Below are 13,560 nucleotides of genomic sequence, written 5' to 3' on the forward strand. Positions count from 1 at the left end.
ACTGAGAGCACAATGCGTTATGTGAATGGTGATTGGTGCACTCATGTGCACCTTCTAGTTATTGAGCATTATATTGTGCTGTATATGTTAGTCATTAAGTCATTATATATATTCTATACATCCCGAAATAGATCATTTCAGTATATATTACGTTAGATTTTATAAATTATTCAAAGTTCACATTTGGAATTGAAAATGCACATTATAAATAAATAGATGAAAACTTCATTCAATGTACTTATATTATTGTATATTGCAAGTAGTAATTATTATACCCTCTTTAATAAGGAATACACACCCAAAAAACTTAAGTAAACCGTCAAGTAATAATAATAATAATCAGCAACTTTTTGGTGCAGCAGGCCACACCATGCGGCAGGGGTTATCCGAGTTTTTTTTGTTAGAGGTTACCTAAGTTTTTCAATCAAGGGTTATTTGAGTTTTTCAGTCAGGGGTTACTTCAGGGGTTCGGACAAGGGTTACTCGAGGGGTTCACTCGGTTAAGGGTTACTAAGTCATGAGTTACTCAAGTTTCTCGGTAAGGGGTTACTTGAGTTTCTCGGTCAGGCTGCATACAAAAAATTATAACTCGAGTAACACCTGACCGAGAAACTCGAGTAACCCCGGCAACTCGAGTAACCCCTAACCGAAAAACTCAAGTAACCCTTGACTGAGAAACTCAAGTAATTAACCCTGGAAACTCGAGTAATCCTTGACCGAGAAACTCAAGTAACCCCAAAACTCAAGTAACCCTGATCGAAAAACTCAAGTAACCCCCAAACTCAAGTAATCCCTGACCGAAAAACTCAAATAACCCCGAAAACTCAAGTAACCCCTGCTACACGGTACAACAGGCCGCATATAAAAAAATTGTGAATAATAATATATTGAGATCAAATGCCAAAAAAAAAATATTATATTGAGATCGGATTTCTATAATGGAAATTTTAAATCAGTAGTATTACTTTCTTTTTAAATAAACAATTATTGCAATATTGTGTGCATGCCTCCTGGCCAACGCTATAAATATAATGTTTCTTCTTGCAGGGTGAAGGCGAGAACAATAGCCATAAGAATTACTTAGGAGATAACCAAAAAAAAAAAAAAAAAAAAAAAAAAAAATCGAAGTATGGTGGTCTCCTTAGAAATCTTATTAGTGACAATTTTATTTGTCATCTTTCTGATTCTTCTTCTTCCTCCAAAAAATCGAAAAACTAAAGCTTACAATCCTCCTCCCGGCCCAAAAGGGCTTCCTATAATCGGAAACCCCCGCCACTTTAGCCCCTCAAATACAAATTTCACCCATTTTTATGAGCTAGGCAAGACCTACGGTCCGATTTTGATGCTTCGATGGATGAATCAATCAATGATTGTGATTCAATCATCAAAGTTGGCTAAAGAGGCATTGCATACAAATGACAAATACATATGTGATAGACCAGTAACAACTGGTAGAAAAAAGGTTACCTATAACTTATTAGACTTAGGGTTTGGTCCGTATAGTGATTATATTAAAGAAATGAAGAAATTAATTTCTGCTCATTTCATAAGCTCTAAAAACATGCAACCTTTTGCTATTATTCGAAAGGAGGAAGTCTCAAGGCTTATTCAAAAGGTTTCTTCTCTGTCTTGTGCTTCTAAACTCATCAACTTGAATGAATTGGTTATTAGTTATGCAAGCGCAGACGCAAGTAGATTCAGTTTTGGCAAGAGGTACGTATGCTTGCTATTTATTCCATGCCAAATTTTTTTGTTTATTACGGATTACATACATGTATGCATATCCTAACCTAACTTGCATTGCAAGCATGCATGCATGCATGTAAGGTTGCAAGTAGGGTTGTTAACAAGCCAAGCCTCGAGCTCAACACTTTATGCTGAGCTCGGGCTTGGAAATTGAGCTCAAATCCCTTACACATGAGCTCGGCTCAGGGCTTGGCCTAAATCATCATATACTCGATCTAGCCTTAAATGTACCTGTATTTATCAATATATTTTAATTGATGATTGGCTTCCCTCAAATATGGCTCAAGTATGACAATAACTCTCAATGCCCAGATTTTAACAGATTAATTTATTAGGTTACAAAGTGTTTTATAAAAATATACATATATGGAAAAAAAAAAAAATCGAGCTTGTTCATGAGTTTTCAACTCGAGTTAAGGATATAGCTTAGACTAGGTTTCTTAAGATCTTGAGTAAGAACCTAAGCCTGATTCAGCACGCTAGAGCTAATCTTTGACCGAGCCAAGCATCGAGTAGTTCACGAGCATGCTTGGCTTGTTAAATCCCTAGTGTTAGTATTATTCAAATTTTATGGTCCATATATTGATATTATGAATGCGATTAATACCCCTTGATACTAGCTATATGCCCATATATGGTCCGTTTTAATTTCCGTGTAGTTTAATTAATCAGAAAGTACATACTAGATCTTGAAAATTTATACTATAGTCAATGAAAAGACTCGAAGTTGACCATAATATACATATTAACATGCGCATTTCACATCATAAAATCATGATGGTACAATAATTGTAATATAATGTTTTAATTAATACTTGTACAGTTTAAAAATCTATATATTGACCTAAGCAAAGTAGTGATGATTAAAGCTTTAATTTTTTAATATTCTTATGCCATTATTGCCCTATTTGTCCCATTCAAAAAAAAAAAAAATTATTGCGCTATTTTAACTTCAATTCAAGTCATTTAGTATTTCTTTTTTTGAAAGAAGTCATTATTTCGATTAAACACTATAGTTGTGTTACTTGTGTATACGTAATTGGGTTTAGGTAGATCCGATCTAGCGGGTTATTAGATTTAAAATTAAAATGACATTTTATTTTTACTAATGATATGATATTCATTGATTTTCTAATAACCTTAATACTACCTCCGTTTCGCATTATCTGCAACAAAGTAATATTTTATATTTCACAAATAATACCCCTTTGTTGCAGATAATGCGAAACGGAGGTAGTATGTTGGAATGTTACCTATGTTTGATATGCACGCAGGTACAATGCCGAAGAAATGTTAGGAAACAAATATCATAGGCTTCTACATGAAGTTGAAGATATGTTTACAGCTTTCTTTTATAACGATTATTTCCCAATTGTTGGTAATTTACTTGATAAGATCACTGGGAAATCTTCACGGCTTGAAAGGATTTTTAAGGAATTAGACGCATTTTTTGAACAAATCATCGACGATCATCTTGGTGATAACAAGCTTAATTCAGATAATGAAGATGTCGTTGATTTTCTTCTTGGCCTCATGAATTACAGTTCCTTTCCATTTAAGATCACAAAGGACCATATTAAAGCAACTTTTTTGGTAATCAAATCTGACTTCTTACAAAATTACTTTTGATTATTTGTAAAAGTTGGTTTTGATATAAGCTAATTACATAACTTGGAACAAAGTGAGGTAGGTAAATAGTGTTAAAGTTAAACGTGAGCGTTAATTTGAAAAACGATGTAGAATTTAATGTTATTACATTTATTAATTTGGCTCCATGCATGTATTATTCTTAAACTATCAAAGATTTTAAATTAACCATCCCTATACGGGAAATTTAAAATTAGAACGAAAACATGAAAGCTAATGTAAAATAACTAATAACAATAAGAGTGAACTATCATAAAAACATCCTTTAATAATAACTCAACCAAAGCTTTTTAAGCTGATGGTTGAGGCCCAAAAATATGTTTAATGCTCTATCAACTACCATAGAACATCCTTTAATAATACACTGTATCGTGGCTATCTAAGAATTTTACTCAAATAACCGAAAACTTTACATGCATGCTTGCAGAATCTTTTTGCCGGGGGAGCAAATAGCACAACAGCTACGATAGTATGGGCAATTGTAGAGCTAGTAAAGAACCCAATTTCAATGAAAAAAGTGCAAGAAGAGCTAAGGGATGCAGCACAAAAAAGGGGTAGTATTTGTATAGAAGAAATCGATCTCCCAAAGCTTGAATACTTTAAGGCAGTAGTGAGGGAAACATTTAGGCTGCATCCCCCAGCACCATTATTAATTCCCCGAGAAGTAGTCCAAAAATGTGTTATAGGAGGATATGATATACTACCAAAAACTAAGGTCTTTATCAATGCATGGGCTATTGGACGAGATCCAGAATGTTGGAAGGATCCTGAAAATTTTATGCCGGAGAGGTTTCTAGGGAATTCAGTGGATGTTGTCAAAACCGCGCTAGAAAACTTTGCAATGATTCCTTTTGGTCGTGGAAAAAGGATGTGCCCTGCCTACTCTCTTGGCGTTGCCAACCTTGAGCTCGCGCTTGCCAATTTGTTGTACTCTTTTAATTGGGAGTTGCCTCCGGGTGTAAACAAGGAAGACATCGACAACAACGTGTTCCCTGGTATTGTGATGCATAAGAAAAACACTCTTTACCTTGTTGCAAACAAATACTAATCGATATATATATGCACATGCCGCCTCCTCGATCGAGTTTCAAGCAGTGGTCTTGTAAGGCTGAAAATAGTCAATTTCTGTCGAAAGTATACTATTTTTACCCTTTCTCTTTGCTTAATTCAGTTTTAGTATCTAAGTAAAATAAATCTACATGCATGCATCAATGTATGTTATAAGCGTAGTTTATTTGTTTTTGTTTGTTTGTCTAATTGTCTCCTTTTGTTGGAGTTATGTTTAGTTTAAGTTGTTTAAATATAATTAATATCTTGTAAGAATCTATTTGTTGATTTGAGAGGATGGGTGGATTATATTGAAATTTGAACTTTTTAAATTTTATTGGGTATTTTTATAAATTACTGTACTATATATTAATGACCAAGATGAAATCATTTTCTCAACTACAATAAATCGATATAATTTTTTGTTAAAAGTGGTATGAAACGATGCTGCGTAAGATGAGCATATGAATTACAAGAAATGTATGAGGAAACAATACATTAGCCAATACTACCCATCTAACAAGCAATAAAGGTCGAACATTATATTACAACAATAATATCAAATCATTTTTAACACTAACAATTGAATTGTTTGGAACAACATTCATTTCAAAGTTTCTTGTAGATGAAATTTCCGGTTGGAGTCTGATATCCAACTCGAATGTCAGCTACATGCTTAGTGATATGAGGAAGCAAGCTAATACTATCCACAAAGTCTTCCGGCATTTCAACGATCCGAAGAGAAGTAAGCTTAGTAAGGTATTGGAGACCATTGGGCACTTCTTTAAGCTTTGGAGATCGAGTAATCAAAAGGTCTTCGAGTATAGGCAAAGCACCACATTGTATTTCAACTAAGTTCAAATTGATCAAGGCGTTAAAATACAAGGCCTTGAGCTTCTTAAACCCTCCCTCTTGGAAGACTAATCGTTCTCCATAGTATACATCTTTATTGATTCCGAGCATTGCCAAATTAGGCAAATCTTGAAGGATGTCGAATGGGATATCTTCTAGTCGCGATCCCTTGAATCGCAATTTATTCAAGTTCTCAAGTTTGCTTATCCAATCCGGAAACTTTTCTAGAGGCCCAGCCAAGTAGAGACGTTGAAGTTGTAAAGGCGGTGAGGTTATGTGTTGCAAGTCCAGAGGATCACAACTCTCATAGTCTACTGAAATATTGAGTGACTCGAGGCAATCGAGTTTTTCGATGGCCTTGCATAAGATCCAACTATTCTCTCTTTTGACATTCGAGATTGCCAAATACCTAAGCTTCTTGAAGGCATATAATTGATCAATAAAGCCGTCGCTAGTGGCTATATTGACATCCGCGAGTTTTTGTAGGTTCTCCAAGCCACCTAGTGCACCTTCCGGTACCCTGACCGCTCGTATCTCCCAAACCTTCAAGGTGTTATGCCATGTGTTTTGATACACAATAAGGTGTCGTAGCCTTCTTAAGTTACCAACCTCAACCGGAAGCTCACATACCGGACACTTCTTGAGATCCAAAGTTAAGAGATTGATAAGCTTACCTATTGTCTTAGGAATTCTCTTTACTTTGGTAGATCTCAAGCTTAGGTATTGCAAGAGAAAGAGTTCGCCTATCTCCGTAGGAAGCTCTTCGACGGGTGCAGCTTGTAGATCAAGTACTTTTAAGAGGTAAAATCTATTCAAGAATGTGCTATGCATAAGTGTAGTTGCTACTTCTTTAACTTCGAACGTGAACAAAGAACGAATGTTGCACTTATTTGTAGTACTATTGATGTACTTCAAAGCTTCCTTTTTAAGACTATCTTCTTGAATTGATAAGCGTCTACTTTGTATATTAACCTCATGATTCTCCTCTTTTGCCATCAAAATTTGACCAAAATTTAACTCTTCCAATTTTTGTCGAAGTATATCATGTAACAAGTCGTGAACACGAATAGCCCTAGCCCTTCCACAATCGTACCACGTAGAGACTTGCACCAAGTTTCTTTGAATAAGCTCAAGCAAATATTCTTTCGCGACATCTTCAACAGTTATCCCTCTCTTCTCCTTAATGAAGTCCTCGGCTATCCATAGCTTGATTAACCGGTTACACTCTATTGACGAACTCTCAGGGAAAATGCTAAAGTAAATCAAACACGGCTTCAAAAAATGAGGCAACCCATTGTAGCTTAGTAACAAAATCCTCGAAATGTTAGATAATTGTGGATTTTGTTCAAGCTCACTTCCAAGACTATCCCGGAACTTCTTCCACTCGGCAAAGGCCTTGGCTTTCGTCGATAATAGACCACCCAATGTGACAAGCGCGAGTGGTAGTCCGCCACACTTGGCAATAATACTATGTGTTACTTCTTCTAACCATTGAGGACATTGACCGCCTTCAAATGCCTTGTTACAAAAGAGTTCACATGCTTTGTTATGAGGCAGAAGTTGTAACTTGTAAATGTGATTTTTAGTCCATGATCCCTTCCAATTGAGAGCCACATTTTCTTGTCGTGTTGTTAGTACGATCCTGCTACCGTTGTCGTCGCCGGGTAAAGCGTTTTTCACGTAATTCCATAGCTCCGGCTCCCATACATCATCAAATACAACCATGTACCTAATTTGAAAGGTCAATGAACCATAATTTAATACTACCTCCGTTAACTTTTAGTTACAACTTTTTTTTAAATAGAGTTACAACTTTAAGATATTATTTATGAGATATAAAATATTTCAAAGTTGCAACTAAAAGTTAACGGATGTAGTATTTTAATTTACTTTGATATTGTAATGTTTTAATTCTACTTTGTATTATTTTAGACTATACTTTGATATTGTATTTTTTTCAACTAGCTAGAATTTTGACTATTACGGAGTAGTTAAGTGGATGATCACTACATGATTATGATCTATTAATTATTGGTATACATTATTTACATTTTATTTATTTTTTTGAGAAGAAATTTTGTTTATAGTTTAAGAAGAATATACTTTCTTCGTATTTGAAAATTTGACTTACTAACAATTTATGTGATCTAAATAAAAAAAAAAATATACGAAGTATATATATATTTGACTGTATTTAAAGATTTATATATTACCTCCGTTTCTTAATTATGTGCAACAAAGGAATATTTTATATCTCACAAATAATATCCCTTTGTTGAACATAAAAAGAAATAGAGGAAGTAGAAGAAATATAGCTAGCATGCATGTAAGGTCATCTTACATATTATTACTTCCACATATGCAGTTGAAGATATTAATACTCAAAGATAAATATTGAAAATCTTTTAAAAGAAAACTTTTAGGAACAAAAAGAGTATTAACGCATTTTTTTGTGTGTGTTTTTCAGTGTTTGTACATGTTTCATTTACCAAGTACCATTTAACAACTTGAAGAAGCTAAATTTTATCAGAAACAAAAACATTGGACTTTTTTTTCGCACAAAACCTATGTTTGGTCTAGCCAGCAAACTGGGAAAAAACTAATCACGAGAAAAGTTTTACTTTTACACTTGTTAAATAACTTTTTGGCCATCGATCAATTTCTCTAATTATATAATCCGTATTTGGAAAAGTGCATTAATGTTGGGAGGGTTTGAGACTAATTTAACAACATTTTTCACACTTACATGTAAAATGTTTTTGATAATAAGTTAGTTAAATTTGAACTCAAAATTATGAAAATAGAGCAAAAGTCAAACTGTTACAAGTATTAAAGATACGAGGAAATTAAGTATAAATATTCGCACCTTTTGTCTTCTAAGAAGGTCCGTAGTTCAGCAACTAGTGACATTTCATCCATTTGACGAACTTGAACAGGAATAGGTTGCATAGCACTATTGTAAAACTCTTGAAGCATCCTTCTAAACACATCCTTCCTATTGTAAAATTGAGTTACATTAACCCAAGCACGTACATAGAAGTGTCGCTTCATCTCTATGTTGTCGTACACCTTCCAAGCAAGAGTAGTTTTTCCGATCCCTCCCATACCAACAATCGATATTATCGAGCACCTTAGATCTTTCATATCCAAATCTAAAAGCTCTAAAATTTCACCTTTAGGATCCTCGATCCCAACAAGATCGGACTCTCTAGGGTAGAGAAATCCGACTCTAGGATCTTGCCACATACGTGCACGTGGTGATTTACTTGTACCTGTATCTGTATCTGTATCCGTATCCATATTTTGACCACTTTTCTCCGTGACCTCAAGATTGTACAATATTTTTCTTTGTTGGATCTCAAGGACTTCCGCTTTGATATCAGCAATAGTGCTAGCAATCTTTCTACGTGGGAACCACTCTTTAATATATTGAGTGGCTTGACATGAGAGTATGCTTAAGGTGAAGCTTAAGCAATATAATTCGTCAGCTTGATTTTGCAGTCGTGTGTATACAAGCATAACATGCTCATCGATAACGTCCTCCATTCGATACGCAACGTCTCTCACTTGCCTTACCCAAGCCTTCACTGAGTCACTTCTCTCGGCTCGATCCTCCGCATCTCTAAGGAAAGCTGTTATGATTTGTAGTTCATTTTTAATAGATTCAAGTTCTCTTGAAAGACCCCCCTCAAACTTAATTTCATCTGTTATTTTTTGTGTTATGAGACAAGTGATCTTAAGAATAACTGTGGACATAATTGCCTCTACCATTTTTACTTGGCTTCTCAAACTCACAATAGTTGCTACTATATGTTAAGTGTCAGCTAATAGGGATTTATATAATTCTTTATCTGTTTTTTTTTTGAGTTGACACGTTTTGACTTTTAACTCTGTAAATAAAATCCGTTTTGAATAATTTTTGTGTAATAAAAGAAATTGGACGGGTTGACTGACAAGTACATTTGATAAAGAAGTCGTTACATTAATTAAATCAAAGTTCTCGAATCTTTGCCTTAACATACATAATTAACAATGCAACAATAATTGGTAAAGGTTTCGTCCATTACTCATCGATTGAGTTAGCTAGCTTGCTTTCGCCCATTATTAATTGACTGAGCTATAGGAATCTATCTTAGTTAAGTTGGAGGATAATATTTACAATAACCTTGGATTATTTAATGCTTCACCTAACGTACTCTCTATCCTTTGCCGTAATTACAACCAATTAGGTTAATTTAGAGTTTTTAATTAATGAAACCACTAATGATATGAGGTGCTATAAAAAAGAAGTGATAGTATCATTTATATGTGGAATCTATTCACACAAGTGACTTTTCATAAGAGCTGTCATCAGTGACAATAGTTTTTAACTAACTTTCAAAACTTTCCCTAAAAAATATTCCCACCTACATTTTAAAAAAAAAAAAGACATATGTAGTCACGCCGGTAGCCACTAGACACTAGGTCGGGTTAGCTTGAGTCAAGACAACATTTTACATATCAAAAGACTCAAAGGACGGTAGGTATGACGCAGTCAATTAAGAACATTACTTTTTAAGGTTGGCGTTAGGTGTAGGGTAGTTTACGATCATATATTTGTGGAAAAATACGACAAGGCATGCATGCATGCATACCATGGTGTGGTTCAGCATAACAAAAAATGGCAAAGTAGGTAGAGTTTATACTAGAACAGACATGATATGCGGCAATGCACGTGATATCAAGTCTTATTTGGCCTAGTGAAGATTGTATACTTCGTATGTCACAAGTTCAAAACACACAATTAGTGAACTAGATTGTTTTAACGTGAGACACAACATGACATGGCCCAAAACCATGTATTTCCTCCTACTGATCAAAATTAAACGATTTAATTTGTAGTTGGTCACTTTTAAAACGTATTGGTGAAATAATATGAAATCAGCAACTAGGAGACAACGACTAAGGCCCTGTTTGATTCACCTTAATTTTGCTGAACTGAAATTATTTTTACTGAACTGAACTTATTTTTACTGAACTGAACTTAATTTTACTGAACTGAAATTATTTTTACTGAAATTAAATTATTTTTACTGAACTGAAATTATTTTTACTGATTTTCCATTATAATTCTTCTTTAAGAAAACTGAATTTTACTGAACTGAACTTATTTTTACTGAACTGAAATTATTTTTACTGAACTGAAATTAATTTTACTGAACTGAAATTAATTTTACTGAACTGAAATTATTTTTACTTAATATTATTTTTGTAAGGTGAAAAGAACAGGGCCTAAATGAGACTATGGACATACTTAGCTTTTCAAAATGATCTAGTGGTACATTATAATATTGTATCTACCAAAAAGCTATAATAAATATATTAGGGGTTGTAAATTTGTACTTCGTAATAAATAAATCCTTAGTATAACCGAAGGAAAAAAAAAAAGTAGCAAAATACAAGTATTCGATAGTAATTAAAGACAACTATTATAAATCAATTTGCGTGATTCCACGAACTTGCTTTATTTGTCACTAAGTGCAACTACAATAAAAATACGTAGTAGTAAAATAAAGTCGACGAGCCAACGGAAAATAGCGGTTTTCGTTTTACTCATACTAAAATCATTTGTTTTGAAAGTGGCATGGGCTAGTTATGAGCCTGTGTTGTGATTTCAAACCTAAATCTTGTAGCATTAAATAAAAATAATACGAACTATATATATACGTATGAAGAAGGTGAACAAAATACTTAGTATTTTTCTAGGACGCCTTTCATTATATTTCGTAGTATTATATACTGCAGTGTTAATAAGATTTGTGTACATGTTCTAGGTTATTTTGTATGTATGTCACTACTGCACATTTTATTTAAGGCCTTTTTAAAAAAATTGGACTAGATACCTTTATCCTTCTTTAGTCGAATATATATTTGATACGAAGTATAATACAACTAAATAAGTGATCGACTTTGAATTTTGATCTGTTACTAAAAACCAATCCTACATTCCCACTCCACTTTTGAATTGTCTATTGTCGATATGATGTAATTAAGTTCTTATGGGAGTACATGCACAAGACATTCATTGTATAAATAATTTCTTTTCAACATAATAAAAATTACCAATGCAACATACCAGAATTTAGATGAAACCACTTGTACATTGTTAGTAGAGACGAACAATAAAAGATGGGGGGGTGAATTGTATGTGAGTTCCTAGTGACTATTTTCGCGGAATTATAAAACAATGCATATAAGAACTTGCAAAGACACACAGCTTTTACGAGGAAACCTTCCAGGGCCCAACTGGAAGTAAAACTTCGACCCTATCTTAGGGATTTCAACCACAAACAACGTCACTATAATAGGGCAAACACCAAGTTACAACCTACTATAATCAGACCTGGCCTTTACTCACTAGTTCCAGAATGAACTTGCTACACAGTAGAACCCTATTCTACCCAATCTAAGTACCACACTTAGATTCACTCGTACTCCCAAAGTACAAAGCTCTCAGCCTCACACTAGAAGCTTACACAAACTGTATGTAAATATAGAACACCCAAATAACCCAACCAATACAAGTAATGAAACCTAGTATATGATAGGCAAGCTATGCACGAAATCCAAAACTAATATGACAAGGTTAGAAGCTTGGTAAACTTACTCAATTAAAGCTCTGTGATTTCTTTACGCATAAACTCACAAAAACGTAAAGAATTCGATCTCTACTATTTATACAAGTATAACTTGTATAGAAAGTAGGTTTTCTAAAAGATAAACAAATAACTTGTCTTATCTTAAAACACGGTTTAAGTAAATTCCTTTGAAGAAAATCTTTTCCGGAAAAATAGGATAAAAAGATAAATATTAAAAAGAATAAAATCTTTTTAACAAACCGATTTTAAGAAACAAATTTTAAATAAAATCTTTTCATAAAATCTACTTCGTCTTTTTATCTTTTCCAATTTTATCTTTATTTACCAAGCAACTTGTCACGCTTCTAATAAATTTCGTGCATAACCTACTTAACATATTTAACAATAAATCTAGAAGATAAAATCTTAACTAAATAATATTGTTGCGCCATATATATTTTGCATAAGTAGGTTACTTGGGCTTCACGCAGACTAAGTGTCTTCACTCAAAGTCCAGGCTGACACCTTCGCATGCTGTCTTCAAGTTCCAGTTAGGGAACGTTTCCTGTTAAGGAACTTAATTCTTGTTAGAGAACTCTTCTTCTTTGTTTAACTTTCTGTTTAAAGACTTCTTCATGTCGTCTCAGCTTAAGTTACTTCTTCCATCACCAAGATCAATTTCACCTAAACTAATCAAACACTTAAAAACCTTTATTAGTTGAGTTTGCTTTAGTTTAAGTTCATCATCATCAAAACCTTTAAGCTTCAACATACAGTTATACGGTATTCATCATACACAAAAAATGTATACTCAAATAAGTTAGCAAAATCAACTATAGGTAAAAAAACAAACTGCAAATAGCGTTTCCTAGGGTTATGAGAATTCAACTTAATAGAATTAAAAGTTAAGCGGCAAAAACTTGGGGATCTAAAAATTCCGCCTCTTTATCTAAATGTCTGGGCAATAAGATCCAAAATTTCGTTGCCCATAACGTAAATTAAGGACGACATTATATCAAATTTCGTCGCCTAATAATTGTTTTGGGCAACAAAAACCAAAGTCGTAGCCCAAAGGTCATGATGGGTGACGAGTAATGAAGATCATTGTCCGTAATTTAATTTAGGGCAACAGTGCTAATCTTGTCGCACAAAATATTCACAATGTGCAACGAAATAAAGATTTGTTGCCCTTACTAAACTCATCCGTCGCCCAAAATGATTTTTCTTGTATACTTTTATTAATGACATAATGTTAATTGTTTATTTTGAAATGTTCTTTGAATTTTGTCTTTAGATTATGGTGGTTGATTAAAAATAATGTTCATTACATTAAATTATCATTATAGGTGATCAAAAATTCGGGTCGGGCCGGGCCTTAACATAATATCTCATGCCCAAACCTGGAAATTATTACGGGCTTTTCGAGCTTTTTTCGGGTCGAGTTTGGATTTTTAAATTAAATGCAGTTTTAGGGTTACCCAAACCCGCCTTATTTTTGGGCCGGATCGGGCCAGGTTGAAGTTGACAACCTCTAATTATCATGTTCTTTATTAATATTACGGATGTTCTTTAGATATATATAAAGAACATAAAGTTTGATTTTTTTTTTTTTTTAGAAAATAGCTATATGTTCTTTACAAGACAACTATTC

At 33.6% G+C, this 13,560-nt stretch overlaps 1 protein-coding gene and 1 pseudogene across 1 annotated transcript; one reads left to right on the plus strand and one right to left on the minus strand.

Moving 5' to 3' along the window:
- Nucleotides 1–1,129: 1,129 nt before the first annotated feature.
- LOC145619957 (6,7,8-trihydroxycoumarin synthase pseudogene) lies at nucleotides 1,130–4,441 on the plus strand (annotated as a pseudogene).
- A 608-nt stretch (nucleotides 4,442–5,049) lies between these two features.
- LOC145619958 (disease resistance protein RPM1-like) lies at nucleotides 5,050–9,063 on the minus strand. The gene is made up of 2 exons (XM_081674632.1): nucleotides 8,159–9,063; nucleotides 5,050–7,021 (listed from the first exon to the last, which is right to left on the minus strand). Exons 1-2 carry the CDS (start codon nucleotides 9,061–9,063, stop codon nucleotides 5,050–5,052), a joined length of 2,877 nt encoding a protein of 958 aa, XP_081530758.1.
- Nucleotides 9,064–13,560: the final 4,497 nt, after the last annotated feature.

This window comes from Chenopodium album, chromosome 27 (assembly GCF_948465745.1).
Source record: "Chenopodium album chromosome 27, dcCheAlbu1.1, whole genome shotgun sequence".
Taxonomy (NCBI): domain Eukaryota; kingdom Viridiplantae; phylum Streptophyta; class Magnoliopsida; order Caryophyllales; family Amaranthaceae; genus Chenopodium; species Chenopodium album.